Source organism: Taudactylus pleione, unplaced genomic scaffold (genome assembly GCF_031769625.1).
Source record: "Taudactylus pleione unplaced genomic scaffold, aTauple2 ptg000189l, whole genome shotgun sequence".
NCBI classification, from domain to species: Eukaryota; Metazoa; Chordata; class Amphibia; order Anura; family Myobatrachidae; genus Taudactylus; species Taudactylus pleione.
This window is the reverse complement of record NW_028284591.1, coordinates 2,985,143-2,998,049: the sequence shown is the minus strand read 5'-3', so window position 1 is coordinate 2,998,049 and position 12,907 is coordinate 2,985,143. Positions and strand designations below refer to the sequence as shown.

The following is a 12,907-nucleotide window of genomic DNA, read 5'->3' as shown; positions in this document are numbered from 1 at the left end:
TGAATGCCATTGTGCTTTCAACTCACACTTGCCCTCTACCAACTCTGGGACATATACCGCTGAGGTGAACCATATTTGTGTCTCTCGAGATGTCAGGAAGTTAGTCAGTTACCGCGGCGACCATGTTCAGACATCTGCCATAGGGTAGGTGTTATATCCGATGGTGAATTCGATGGTGCAACCGATGCGTCTGATGGTGCGTTTTTAAACACATATCGACGGATTAGCACTGCAGCTGGTTTGCGTCTCGGTAAGCACCGCATCGGCTGCGGCGTTAGCATAAAGATGCAGTTGCTTAAAAAGACAAAACCGTGGCTGTAATAGCGCCCGCCTCTGAATCACACCCTAAGTGAGAGGACTCGTTATAACACTGAGGCTATTGTTATTGTATCTAATGCTGGGTACACACGGGACAATCAGTTCAGCGAATGATACCGCTGAACGATCTCCCTTGAAATTCAGGGTGTGCTGGATGAACGATATTGTTTATCCACACACTAAATATATCATCAATGACCAACGATCGTTCTCCCATATGGAAAATGAACGTTATCGTCCAGGTTGGCCTGCATGCATGGGCGATGGACGATATTGTTATCGTCCAGCGGGAGCGCGCATCCTTGGTAGTTGCATACACACGGAACGATATATTGTTGAACGATATCGTTATCGTTCAAAGATATTGTCTCGTGTGTATGCACCTTAAGTCAGACACTTCTCCTGAATACTATAAATGAGTTAGTTATGTTTGATATTCTACCAAAAAAGATTTACACGCTATATTATAATCACACACATACACTAATGCAAGAATTAACGGTTCATTAGGCATCAAAGTCATTATATAAGGACCAATCGTGTTTGTCCCCCCTTTTGTATTGTGCTCACCAGTCAGAGATGATGGAGGCGCTTTCAGGATTTGTACTTTCTCCCCCTCACAGGTAGGATTCGGGAATATATTGCCAACCCTTCTCTGCCAGACCCAGCTCACAGAGGTTCAGGGTTCTCCTGATGATTTCTTACTTAATATTTGCTTATATAAAGAAAAAAATTTTTTAAATAAGTGAAAATGATATAAAACATTAAACCATAAACAGGATGTAGCCGGCATCCCGGCGCACACAATACCGGCGTTCACAATCCCGGCGCCGGAAACCCGACAGTAATCAGAGTCCTGGCTCCAGAATCCCAACGTCTGCGATCCCTACGGTATTAGGGTTAAGGATTGGACGGGAGGGGGGGTTAGGGTAACGCTGCGAGAAATGTGGGTTAGGGTTAGAATACTTACCTGTATGCGTCGGGATTTCCACTGTCGGGATTACACTACTGGGATTCTGACCGCCGCAGCCGATGCGGTGCTTACCGAGACGCAAACCGGCTGCAGGTGATTCTGACCGCCGGCATTATCAGCGCCGGGATCACGTACCCAAACCCCATATCCATACGTTTCTGGGGCGCTGCATATATACCTACAAGACATTTATGGGAATTAACATTTCATATACAGATATTTTTATTTATGTATGTTATTTATATAGCGCTCTTATATTCCACAGCGCTTTGCAGAGAATATTTTAGTCATTCACATGAGTCTCTGCCCCAGCTGAGCTTACAATCTATATAACCTATCACATGAACACTAGGATTGTTTTTTGTCAGAAGCCATTTAAACTACCAGTATGTTTTTTAGAGTGTGGAAAGAAACCAGAATACCCAGAGGAAACCAACGCAAACACAAGGAAAACATACAAACTCCAGGTATTGGACTCATGATCTCAGTGCTGGGAAGCAGCGATGCTAGCCATTACGCCAACCAGGCAGATATAGATGCAATCCCCAGGGTGTATGCAGGCCTTTTCACATTAGCTGCAGCTATGTCCAGTGGAAAACACAGCAGTGTTCACAGTTAAACCACCAACGCGTCTCGATCAGAAAACCTTTGTCAAAATAAACTGTTCCAATGAATTATATGCCTTCGAAGACAACTGATTCCAGTGGAGTTTGCTTAGGGGGGTACCTTATCAAAATGGGAAAATTCTGATGTATCAATTATTTATTTTTAATTTGTAATAAAGTACTGCTGTGTACACACTATGGCCCGTATTCAATTTGAGGCGAAAAGTTCGGATCCGCGATACTTTTTCACCGATGACGTCATTTTCACCTGTTTTGCTTTTACACCGTATTCAATTTGAAGGACTTTCCACCTAGGCAGAAAGTCAATGAAATGTACTAGGCAAAAAAGTTTCGCCTATGAATAGCAGGCGGAAAAAAGTGCAGAATTGGGGTTTTGGAGTGCAACGTTGCAGGAACTCCCGTGCAGCCTTCAGACAGTCCCCCAAAGGTAAACTGTGTCAAAAGAAATTTTAAAAACACTTAAGGACACCCCAAAAAATGACTTTGAAAAAGGGGGCGAATAAAAAAAATGTTGGGGGACAAAGTTAAAAACTAGCGAACTTGACTCTGGTGGGGTCCCCAAGTGTTTTCATCATTGCAGGTGCTTGCGGCAGGTGGATTTTACACGATTTTTTCAACTTCACTTTAGCAACTTTTAAATATGCTGACCCCCATTTTCAAGTACCCCAAATTTGCTGGGATAAGTTATTTTCTGGAAAAAATACTCCAGAATACTATTCTTCACCACTTGTACAAAAACGCTATTTAGCAGCTATTGAGCCCGTTTAAAAACACCAAATACCTTCAGCAAGCCAAATCGGGAGGTACCATAGTGAACCCCCATGTCAGAGCATCTTTTGGGGGGTGACAGTCTGATTTCCCCAAATCTGGCAATACTTTCCGCCTGGTCAAGTTTTGCCAGGTCCTGTTTTTGCGTAGTTTCAAATTGAATACGGGGTAAAACGATACTTTTCCGCCTACAAAACAAGCGAAGTAAGCGAAAAGTCTGGGCCGCGAAAAAGTATCGCGGCTCGGCTCAAGTTGAATACGGCTTTAAATGTTGTACAATCTGCCCACTAACGATATATTGCATAGTGCATTGGCTGGTGTGTACAGACGATATGTCTGTGAACTACATCGTTCACAGACGTATAGCATCTGTCCACATCGGGCGACCCACCAAATGCCTGTACACTTGCTGCAGGGACCAGCCGACACAGATATCTCAACAGGGCGGTCAATATAATTGCCTGACCAGTTGTAAAATAAGCGCTGGCCACTCGGTATGCAGATCGCTGGATAGGCTGACAAGTCGCCCTGGGGTGTACCCAGCCTAAGAAGGAAAAAGCATTAGAGGTTTTTTGTATTATTTATCTACATTATAAAGTATTTTTTTTGTTGTGCAGTGGAAAAAAATCCATTTTGATTCCCTGATGTAAGAAAGTAAAATGCTGAGAGCATCAGAAGCTTTCTTACTGTAAAAACCCTTCATATTGTCAAGTCTCCACTAAGATGTGCCCTACGTGCCTGATTCTGAGACACACAAGTCCAAATGCGGTCGCTTCTAGTGGATTTCAGCAAACTGCGCGTGCGCCACTGCAAACAAATGCATTTTTGCATCTCTTCGGAAAAGTCGGATGAATCTTGGACGTTTCAGTCGTCTGTGAAGTGGGCGTTTTGTAGAGGCAACCGGGCTTATGCGTGGAAGAGAACAGTTTCGTGGGAGTGTAGTCAGAGTTAAGGTGCCTACACACTTAGCGATAATTTACACGATTTGCCCAATTCGGACGCATCATGACAACAAATCGTGTAAAATATGCCCAAATCGTGAGTGTCCACTCACGATCACGATGCGCGTCCCCTGCAGGTCGTACATCGCATCTTCAGATCTGCCGTGCTGTAGGGCAGATCTGACAATCTCAGTCACGATGCGCTGGAATAGTTAGGAGGCACGATAGATCGTTTGTCACATTGGACAGTTTTTAACACCAAATTGTGCCCACGACTGCCGGGGAGCTGCTGGGGAGAGTTCAAGGGGAAATCTGACACAATGTCGGATCGTGAGCACATCGCCAAGAGTGTAGGCACCTTTACCCCCATACTTGCCTACTCTCCCAAAACACCCGGGAGGTTCCTGAATCTGGAATGGCTCTCCCGGACACCCAGACAAGTAGTAAAATCTCCCGGAGGCTGCCCCAGGGCTGTCAGAGCAGCTTGATGACGCGATTCGCACGGGATCCCATCATCATAAGTACTTTGCCTGCTTTACAATGCTGGTAATCACGCCATTGCATAGAAGGGACAGGGCCACAATGACACCACAGCGCCACTCAATTGGCCCGTGCAACACCCCCCCCCCCCCTACTTCGCCAACCAGGCTGCCCATAGCAACCAATCAGATTTTACTTCTCACTTATCTAGCACCTTCTAGAACAGTGGTCAGGGAACAGGGGTAAATTAGCCCACATGGGGTAAAAATTTAATTGCTGGGGGCAATGGACGGACAGCCGGGCATGCATATGAATCATCTATAATATAGTATGATTCATATGCATGCCCGGCTGTGCCGCAGGGAGGCTCTAAGCCGGACGCCCACTGAGATATTACCAGCGGGCGCCAGCTCCTTCCCTGCAGCGCCGCGTTCTCTTCTGAACTCCAGCTTCCGCCTCTCTCCATGCGCACTATGGGAGAGACGTCATGACGTCTCTCCCATAGTTCCGAGAAGCAGCCGGGCGGACAGGACAGCGGCGGATGCAGGGATTAAGGAGTTTTTTTTTTGTACAAGCGGCACTACAGGAGCATTATATGGGGGCACTACTGCAGGTGCATAACTATGGGGGCACTACTACAGGTGCATTATATGGGGGCACTACTACAGGGGCATTATATGGGGGCACTACTATATGATTTCCTTCCTTTCAAATCAAGGGGATAACGTCGGCGTATCTAAATATATTTTGGGGTAAAAGGTAAAAAAGTTCCCTGACCCCTGTTCTAGACGATGATACCTGGAATCTGATTGGTTGCTATGGGCAACATCACTTCTTAATAGAACTCACATCACAGACCCTCCAACATGACCCGTTCCATTAGGTACAAAACACTCTGCTCCTGGACTTCCCACCTAATGTATGATTGCAGTCACCTGTGTTGAACTAGGTAATTGATGAGACAGGTGTTTCAGCACAGGTGACTGCAATCATACATTAAGTGGGAAGTCCAGGAGCAGAGCATTTTGTACCTAATGGAACAGGTCATGTTGGAGGGTCTGACATCTTAGTAAATTTACACCCTAGAATCTGATTGGTTGCTATGGGCAAAATCTCCACTTGTAAAAACCCGCACTTTTGTCCTGTGTTTTGCATCTTGCTGGAATCCTCTGTCCGGGTGTCCCTAGCAATGTGAGTGTGTGTTCTCGTCTCTATATCTGCCGGCCCACACAGTCATCCCGGCTTCTATTGCACAGTTTACGGATCATAACTCATATAAGCCATCCGACAAAATGGCCGACAACATCTCTACAAAGGCGACACTATTTGCTGGAGACAGCGCCGGCCGTGCCGTGACGTCAGAGGTGCGGGTCCAGCCTGCTGCGCCTGCGCACTCGGCGGCAGGAAGCCGATCTGATGCAACCGGCTGCCATCAGCAGCAGCAGACAGCAGTGTGTGTGACTGACATGGAGGAGATCAGTGCAGGGACAGCGCAGCTCAGGATCGGTGAGAGATGGGACTGGGGGCTGCTCTGTGCACAATGGGCCTGTATGCATGTGTCAGGGGCATAAACAGCATTTATATCGCTGGTTGGAAATAGTCAGTGCCTGCAGGGCTGCCATTACATACACTGTATGATGTCTAACATGTGTACTGTGTAACACATAACGTGTATGTACCGTGTCTCTGCCTGTCCTGCAGCCTGATAGCTATGCCACACATCCATAAGCACAATTGTTATATATGTATTAGGCCATTGCAGTGTCTCAGTGTATCTCTGACTGTAAGCCATGTGTTGGGTCACCTAGCCCTAGTATAACCATACATGCGCCTAATGGGTTCTTCCAATGTTTACAGACTTCAACCCGACTAATTGCACGATGCCCCCACCCTTGTTCCATCTCCGTCCCTCTATATGGCCTGCAGATCATCTCGCCACTCTGTCCTCCGTCCTCTGGGGCTATTGCAATTTGGCAATCAGCCTTTTTTCTCCCGCATTGACCTGGCTGTAGCTTCTAGGGTAGATTTTCCCTGAGCAGTATAGGTCATATAAAGGACGAAACGCGTGTGACACCGGCGCGCTGCGAGTTCATTGTTAGTCTGCTATGTTTTTGCCACTTCAAAATACTGGGAGTCACCCATTGTGTATTGTTTGTGTTGTTGTTTTTTGTGCATATGTTACTTTTATGTACTTTTTTTTTTTTCTGCAATTAATCATAATGTAAGCTTAGGGCAAAACTATTAGTGAATTGCCAAGCTGTTGCGTGTAGCTTTAGCTTTGCTCTTGTACCCAGCGTTTCGATATTATCAACAACTGATTAGTACAGTATAAAGTCATTGGGAGAATCGTGGTAGTTGCAGCTATATGGATTGTATTTCCCAGTGATAACCTTGCTCTGTGCACTACCATGTTTTCTGATAATTGGCCGTATTGACCGAGGTTACACTTATGTAGTGATCGGGTGGTGATCTATAAATAAAGCTTTGTAAAATAAAAATGTAGGTTTCACACTTCCCTTTTCAATACACTTTGTGTCAGATTACAACAATATTGGTTATCTATTGGTAAGTACAAATAGGCAAAGAGATACTGGACCTCATTCAGATTCGGTCGTAGCGGGCGCACGGTCGTACGCCACCGATGTTCGCTAAACTGCGCATGCGTAAAGTTCGCAATGCGCGTGCGCAAACTAGCTGCTACGATCACAAATTTCTCTCTCCTTGAACACAGCCAGGTCGGTAGTTTGAGTGACAGAATGAGGCGTTTGTGGGTGGTAACAGGGGAAGGTGCTTGAAAACGGGGGAGTGGAGATCCGAACGCAGGCGTGCCTAATTATGCGAACGGCGTTTTATGGGAGTGCATAATTAACAAAGTAGCGTCATGGCACATGTGACATGGGAGGTTTTTACACTGACATGATCGTAGAGCTTAAGAGAGGGTACGGTCAGCCTTAAGCTCTACGACCAGTTCCGATGGTTCTCGATGGTCTCGATTAATCCTTATATGCCCGGAGATGACGTGTAATGCGTACGAGAAGGGGGCGTATTTTTTTGTCTTCCGGCCGCTTCCTCCCCTTGGTCGGCCAGCTACCGATCCGATCTTAGGGACGCAACTTGCGAGGGAATCATTTGCATATCCGGACCCTTTTCCCGTACGACCGTGCGGCCGCAACGACCGACTCTGAATGAGGTCCACTGTACCCAGTGCTGTGTCATAGGTGCTTTCCACTACAACTCTGAGCTGCAGGAAAGTCCAAAAGCCGACTTCTCTAGCGGTTTGTGCAACCACCAACAATCCCACTTTCACATTCCATAGAGGTGCTTAGGAAATTAAGCAATGTTGGGGGTACCGTATTCTACTGTCGCGAGTGCAGACGCACATTGCAGAAAATTGAATACGCTCCTAAGATGGAGATTCAATACGTCGTCGGGTTGTGCAGGAGCCACACGAGAAGCATCTCCACAGTGTATTTCTGCTATGAAACGTCACTTATTTTGCTGAAACTACAAAAATGAATGAAGTTTTCTCTACCGATCTAACCGGAAATGTAAGGGGCTTGGAGCCTGATTCAGCAAGGATTGCAACTGCTAAAGCGTACGCAGACGGGTGATTGTTGCGTTCTGCGCATGTGCGAATGCCTCACTGCGATCGGGACTGCGATCACAGTGAGTACTGACTGGAAGTACTGTTTGGGGGAGGTGACGAGGGGGTGGTCAGAGAAACACAGGCGTGCCAGTGCGTTTGGACGCCGTTGCAGGGGCTTGCATAGATTAGCCACTGCGATGGACTACGCAGCCTGAACTATCACTGCATGCAGGACAGTTAGCAATTTTGTGGTAGGGTCAGACCTGCCTTAAATGTGCAAGTGGCTCCGATGTTACCGATGTTTTGGCTGGATTGCAAGGTATTACGGATGTGCGAGAGGGGAAGTGGGCGCCTGCATGTTGTCCAGGCGAGTAATTTGCGATCGCATACTTTCCCAGCAGAACCGAGTGCACGATTGCAGCCTCGAGTACATAGCGATCCTGGCTGAATGAGGCCCATAGTTTAATCTGTACCTAAATGTAAGAAAGTCAATTTCTTTGAAAGCTCCGTTCTACCATCTTTGCATAGTCAAGCTGAATGTGGCCTTCATTGTGCTGTATATATTTGAAATAAAGAAAATATACATGATTATGATGATATTAAGCAAACTTTTTTTTCCACCTTTTTCACAAGACAGGTATATAAAAGCCTGACTTTATAGTTTGATTTCCTAATTTGTGCCCAGGGATGTAGGACAGATTAACAGCAACATAGAAGTATTCTCTATGTAATCTGTAAATGATTTTCTAAATAATTGCCGTTTTCCTGATGTACAAAGGAAGTCAGAGAGTGCGATTCAGCCTGTTCTACTACATAATCACAGTGTGTTTTAGTTTCTGTTCCTCTTTAACGAGATAGACTTGCTAGAATTGGAATCAGTATGATTTACCGCCGGCCGCTTGACTGGCGGTTCAAATCCCGACAGCGGAACCCGGCAGCGGTCAAGATCCCGAAGCTAAAAAGGTAAGTACTAACTAACCTAATTTTACCCCCTAACCCTCCCTTAGGGATGCCTAACCCTAACCTCCCCCCAAGTGCCTAACCCCAACCTCCCGGGAGGGTGCCTAACCCTAAGTCCCCCCACGGGAGCCCGTAATCTCCCCCCTCGATCGGTAAGCTGGGTGTCGGGCTCCCGGCGTAGGTCTAATGACTGGTGTCGAGATTTCGATGCCTGTCATTAGACACTTGCCGGGATTTGACAGTCGGGAAGCCGACGGCCGTCATTGCGACTGTGGGCTTCCTGACTGCCTCCCCTAGAATTACAGCTCCCAGCCGTCACACCCAGAAGGTAATAAGTTAGAAGAGCAGAAAGAATAAAAGCCAGGTAAGGGGGTGTGATGGACATGGAGCGTTTCTGCACCGTGCATGATTGTAACTCAGCAATAGTCTGTGACAAATCTGTATAATGCACCGATATAATTATAGAAAACACGGGTGGTGCTAATACCTGTATAATCGGCTGTATAAAAGTTATCTTCTATTGCACCTTCTTACATCACTATTAATCAAAGTTAGTACATCTCTGTGGGAGGCTTGTCAGGACATACCTCACCCATGCCAGAGTGTGGCAAAGAGCGTAAACTTCACATTGGTTCACACACTGAACAATATCATTTTTATCTGCCTCCAGTAAATTTGTCAGATATCCCCTGAATGAGATAGCGAAGCCTCCGTATACCTGTCCGAGTCACAGACACCTGAGGTGTGTCATTAATATCCTAACCCTGTTTGTATATGAGCCCTTTCTGTAATGGGAAGAACTAGAAATATTGGTTCATAAAGTAACAAATGCCTAATTTTCCTCTCTCGTCACTTACTGTACTCCCCTCCTCTGCCAGTCTCTACACTGGCTTCCTGTCCACTACAGAATCCAACTCCTCTCCTCTTGTCTACATCTCCAGCCTCCTCTCCCTCACCTACATCTCCAGCCTCCTCTCCTCTTGTCTACATCTCCAGCCTCCTCTCCCTCACCTACATCTCCAGCCTCCTCTCCCTCACCTACATCTCCAGCCTCCTCTCCCTCACCTACATCTCCAGCCTCCTCTCCACTCACACTCCCTCCCACCCACTTTGCCTCTCCTCATCACATAGTCCCACTCCTGCTTTCAGGATTTTTCCCTCACTGCTACCAGCTACTGGAATTCCCCCATGCTCCATCAGACTGGCATCCAGCCCCCTGGATTTCAAACCTTACCCCTCAAAACCCACCCCTCCTCCTAACACTCCCTACCTAATAGCAAAAAATATGGTAGTTGCTCAATCAGCTTAATATACTACAGGTGCTTGTAAAGGGCGGGGTTTACACTGAACACAGAAAAAAGAAAATTGCCCTCCAGCACACTGCAGATAAATCAAAAATACTTGAATCCTACATGATAATAGAAGTTCAGAGGTATTGGTTTACATACATTTGCAAATATATGAATAAGCGCTGGGCCGTCGTCAAGGCTCCTCTATACCAGCGTCCCTAAAATTAAGGGGTTCACGTCCGAGAAGCAAGGCACCCCAAAAAATTCCAGCCAAGGACCACCCCCAGGGCATCACACGAAAAGGGGAAAAAAGGTGATAGTGAAGTGTTAAAGGATAGGTGTGTAAAGATAAATCAATAAGTGTTAATGAGATGTAAAAGAATTAAAATGACATAAATAATACACAAACACATAGAAAAGTGAAAAAATATTCTATGTGAATTAAGTGGTGATGCCATGAGCAAGGTCCAGCCAGAACAATCCCGGGAGCCCCACTCCCAAACGCTCACCCCAAAATAATTATTGCTACATAATAGCAGCACCCACTCTGGATCATATAATAACAAATTGATGTACTGCATGATAACAGTACATGTATGAACTGAGAGCTAACTTACCTTGGAGGTACCCCAAAAAACCTCCACATGGCACTAAAAGGATCAGCACCTCCTCCTAATGCTGACTCCTTTCATGCCTCCAAACTGCAAGCAAAAAATATGGTAGTTGCTCAATCAGCTTAATATACTACAGGTGCTTGTACACTTCACTATCACCTTTTTTCCCCTTTTCGTGTGATGCCCTGGGGGTGGTCCTTGGCTGGAATTTTTTGGGGTGCCTTGCTTCTCGGACGTGAACCCCTTAATTTTAGGGACGCTGGTATAGAAGAGCCTTGCCGACGGCCCAGCGCTTATTCATATATTTGCAAATGTATGTAAACCAATATCTCTGAATTTCTATTATCATGTAGGATTCAAGTATTTTTGATTATCTGCAGTGTGCTGGAGGGCAATCTTCTTTTTTCTGTACTCCCTACCTAATATAAGATGATGAGATTATTGTGTGCTGTTTGTCATTACCCCAATGTACGGACTCAGTGTTCTCCATCCAGAAAATGCTGAGATCTGGGTAGTTTTAAGAGAGGGGGCAGTGTAATACTTTGCAGTAATGAAAAATGTTGATATAGTTTGAAGACTCTTGCAGATATTGCCCACTTGCTGGTTGGACCCTGATACATTTTGAAGACTGCGGGTTATTGCCCGCTTGCTGGCTAGACACAGATATAATTGTGTCGGCAACGCGCGCTGAGTGCACAGCTACACGGCCCGTCTAAACTTTCTGCAATGTTCCCGCCATCCAAACCACGGCCTGCCTCCCAAAGACGGGTGGAGGGAACTCTGTGACTAGCGCAGTAAAGCTGTGTACACACTATACAATGTATCTTATAATACAAGGGTTGTTCAAAAAGTAATACCTAAATCAGGGGTTCCCAACCACGGTCCTCAAGGCACACTAACAGTCGAGGTTTTAAGGATAGCCATAGTTAAGCACAGGTGACTTAATTAGTACCTTTAGTTATTTTGATGTAACCATCTGTGCTAAAGCATGGATATCACTAAAACGAGGACTGTTAGTGTGCCTTGAGGACCGAGGTTGGGAATCACTGGCCTACATGCTCACAACTCAAATTTTGTTATAGATACAGATTTGAAAATTTGCAGTAAAATACTTTGAAGTCTTAGTAACAGAATGACTCTGCTCAAAAAATTCACCATCTGCCCTCAAACATTTTCTCCACCTTTCAACCCAAGCTGTGAATCCACTTTGGAAAAATTCCAGTGTTTGGTGTTTGACCCAGGAACGTAGGGCGTTTTTAACAACCTCTATGTCTTCAACAATGTTGACCCCGGAGACAGTATTTGAGAGGGCCAAACAGATGAAAGTCAGAAGGGGCCAAATCAGGACTGCATGGTGGATGTGGCATTATTCCCACCCCGTTTTGGCAATGGGTGCAGATGTTGCCATCGAAGTGTGAGGTCTGACATTGTCGTGGTGTAAGATGACATTTGACAGTGGAATTGTTGACCTTTGTTTGCAGATGGCTTCTTTCAGCTTCTTAAGTGTAATAATGTATCGATCATGTAATAATGTACGACATTGAGCACCCACACTGAACGATATATTGTTCAGGGACGTCATCCCCGAACTTGACAATATCGTCAGGTTGCCCTGCAAGTACTGGCGATGAGCAACGTCGGCAGTGGTCGTTGACGGCATATCCACTGGCCGATATAGTTAACGATATCGTTATCGTTCAATCGTTCATTTTATCGGCTAGTGGAAACGCGTCATAACAGTCCAGGTTTTAAGGATAACCATGCTTGGACGCAGGTGACTTAATTGGTACCTCAGTCTTTTGATTTAACCATCTTTGCTCAACCATGGATATCCTTAAAACCTGGACCACAGCCTTGCGGATGTGGACTGAGCGCTAAACTAAAGCCACCAAGAAAAAAAAAAATGTTTTTAAAAACGGGGCTGGGGGAAAGGGAAATCAAGTAAAAAGAATTGAAGTAACAAAAGGTAGATATAAGGACGGGGAAGAGTTACGACTGGGGATGAGAATAGAAAAAGTGAGAAGCCAGAGAATTAAAAACAATGGGTCATATGATCACAATGGTTATAGCCTCTTAGGGACTGGTTGGGGGGGCCAATTACCGGTATGGTCCGGTGTTGTGGAAGTGCTATCCCTAACTTATCCTATACTGGGCAAGGACAGTGACAATATTAAAATGAACCTCTATACACACCTTCCTATACCTTCTAATATCCTGCCTATACCTTCTAAGGATGACGCTAATTTGCGTACGCAGTCATACAGTAAATAAAGATTTAGACCTGGAATCTGTGGTTCCAAGGCACAAGTATTATTCAAGTAAAAGTACAGTCAGTTACACGCAATTGATCCA

General features: G+C 45.6%; 1 protein-coding gene across 1 annotated transcript in view; it reads left to right on the top strand.

Annotated features, from left to right (window-relative positions):
• Nucleotides 1-5,174: 5,174 nt before the first annotated feature.
• NARS1 (asparaginyl-tRNA synthetase 1) overlaps nucleotides 5,175-12,907 on the top strand; it is a 28,836-nt gene continuing 21,103 nt past the window's right edge. Inside the window, exon 1 of the mRNA XM_088476454.1 lies at nucleotides 5,175-5,612. Within this exon, the coding sequence (XP_088332580.1) occupies nucleotides 5,399-5,612 (214 nt within the window). The 5' untranslated portion in view covers nucleotides 5,175-5,398. The remainder of the gene's footprint in view (nucleotides 5,613-12,907) is intronic.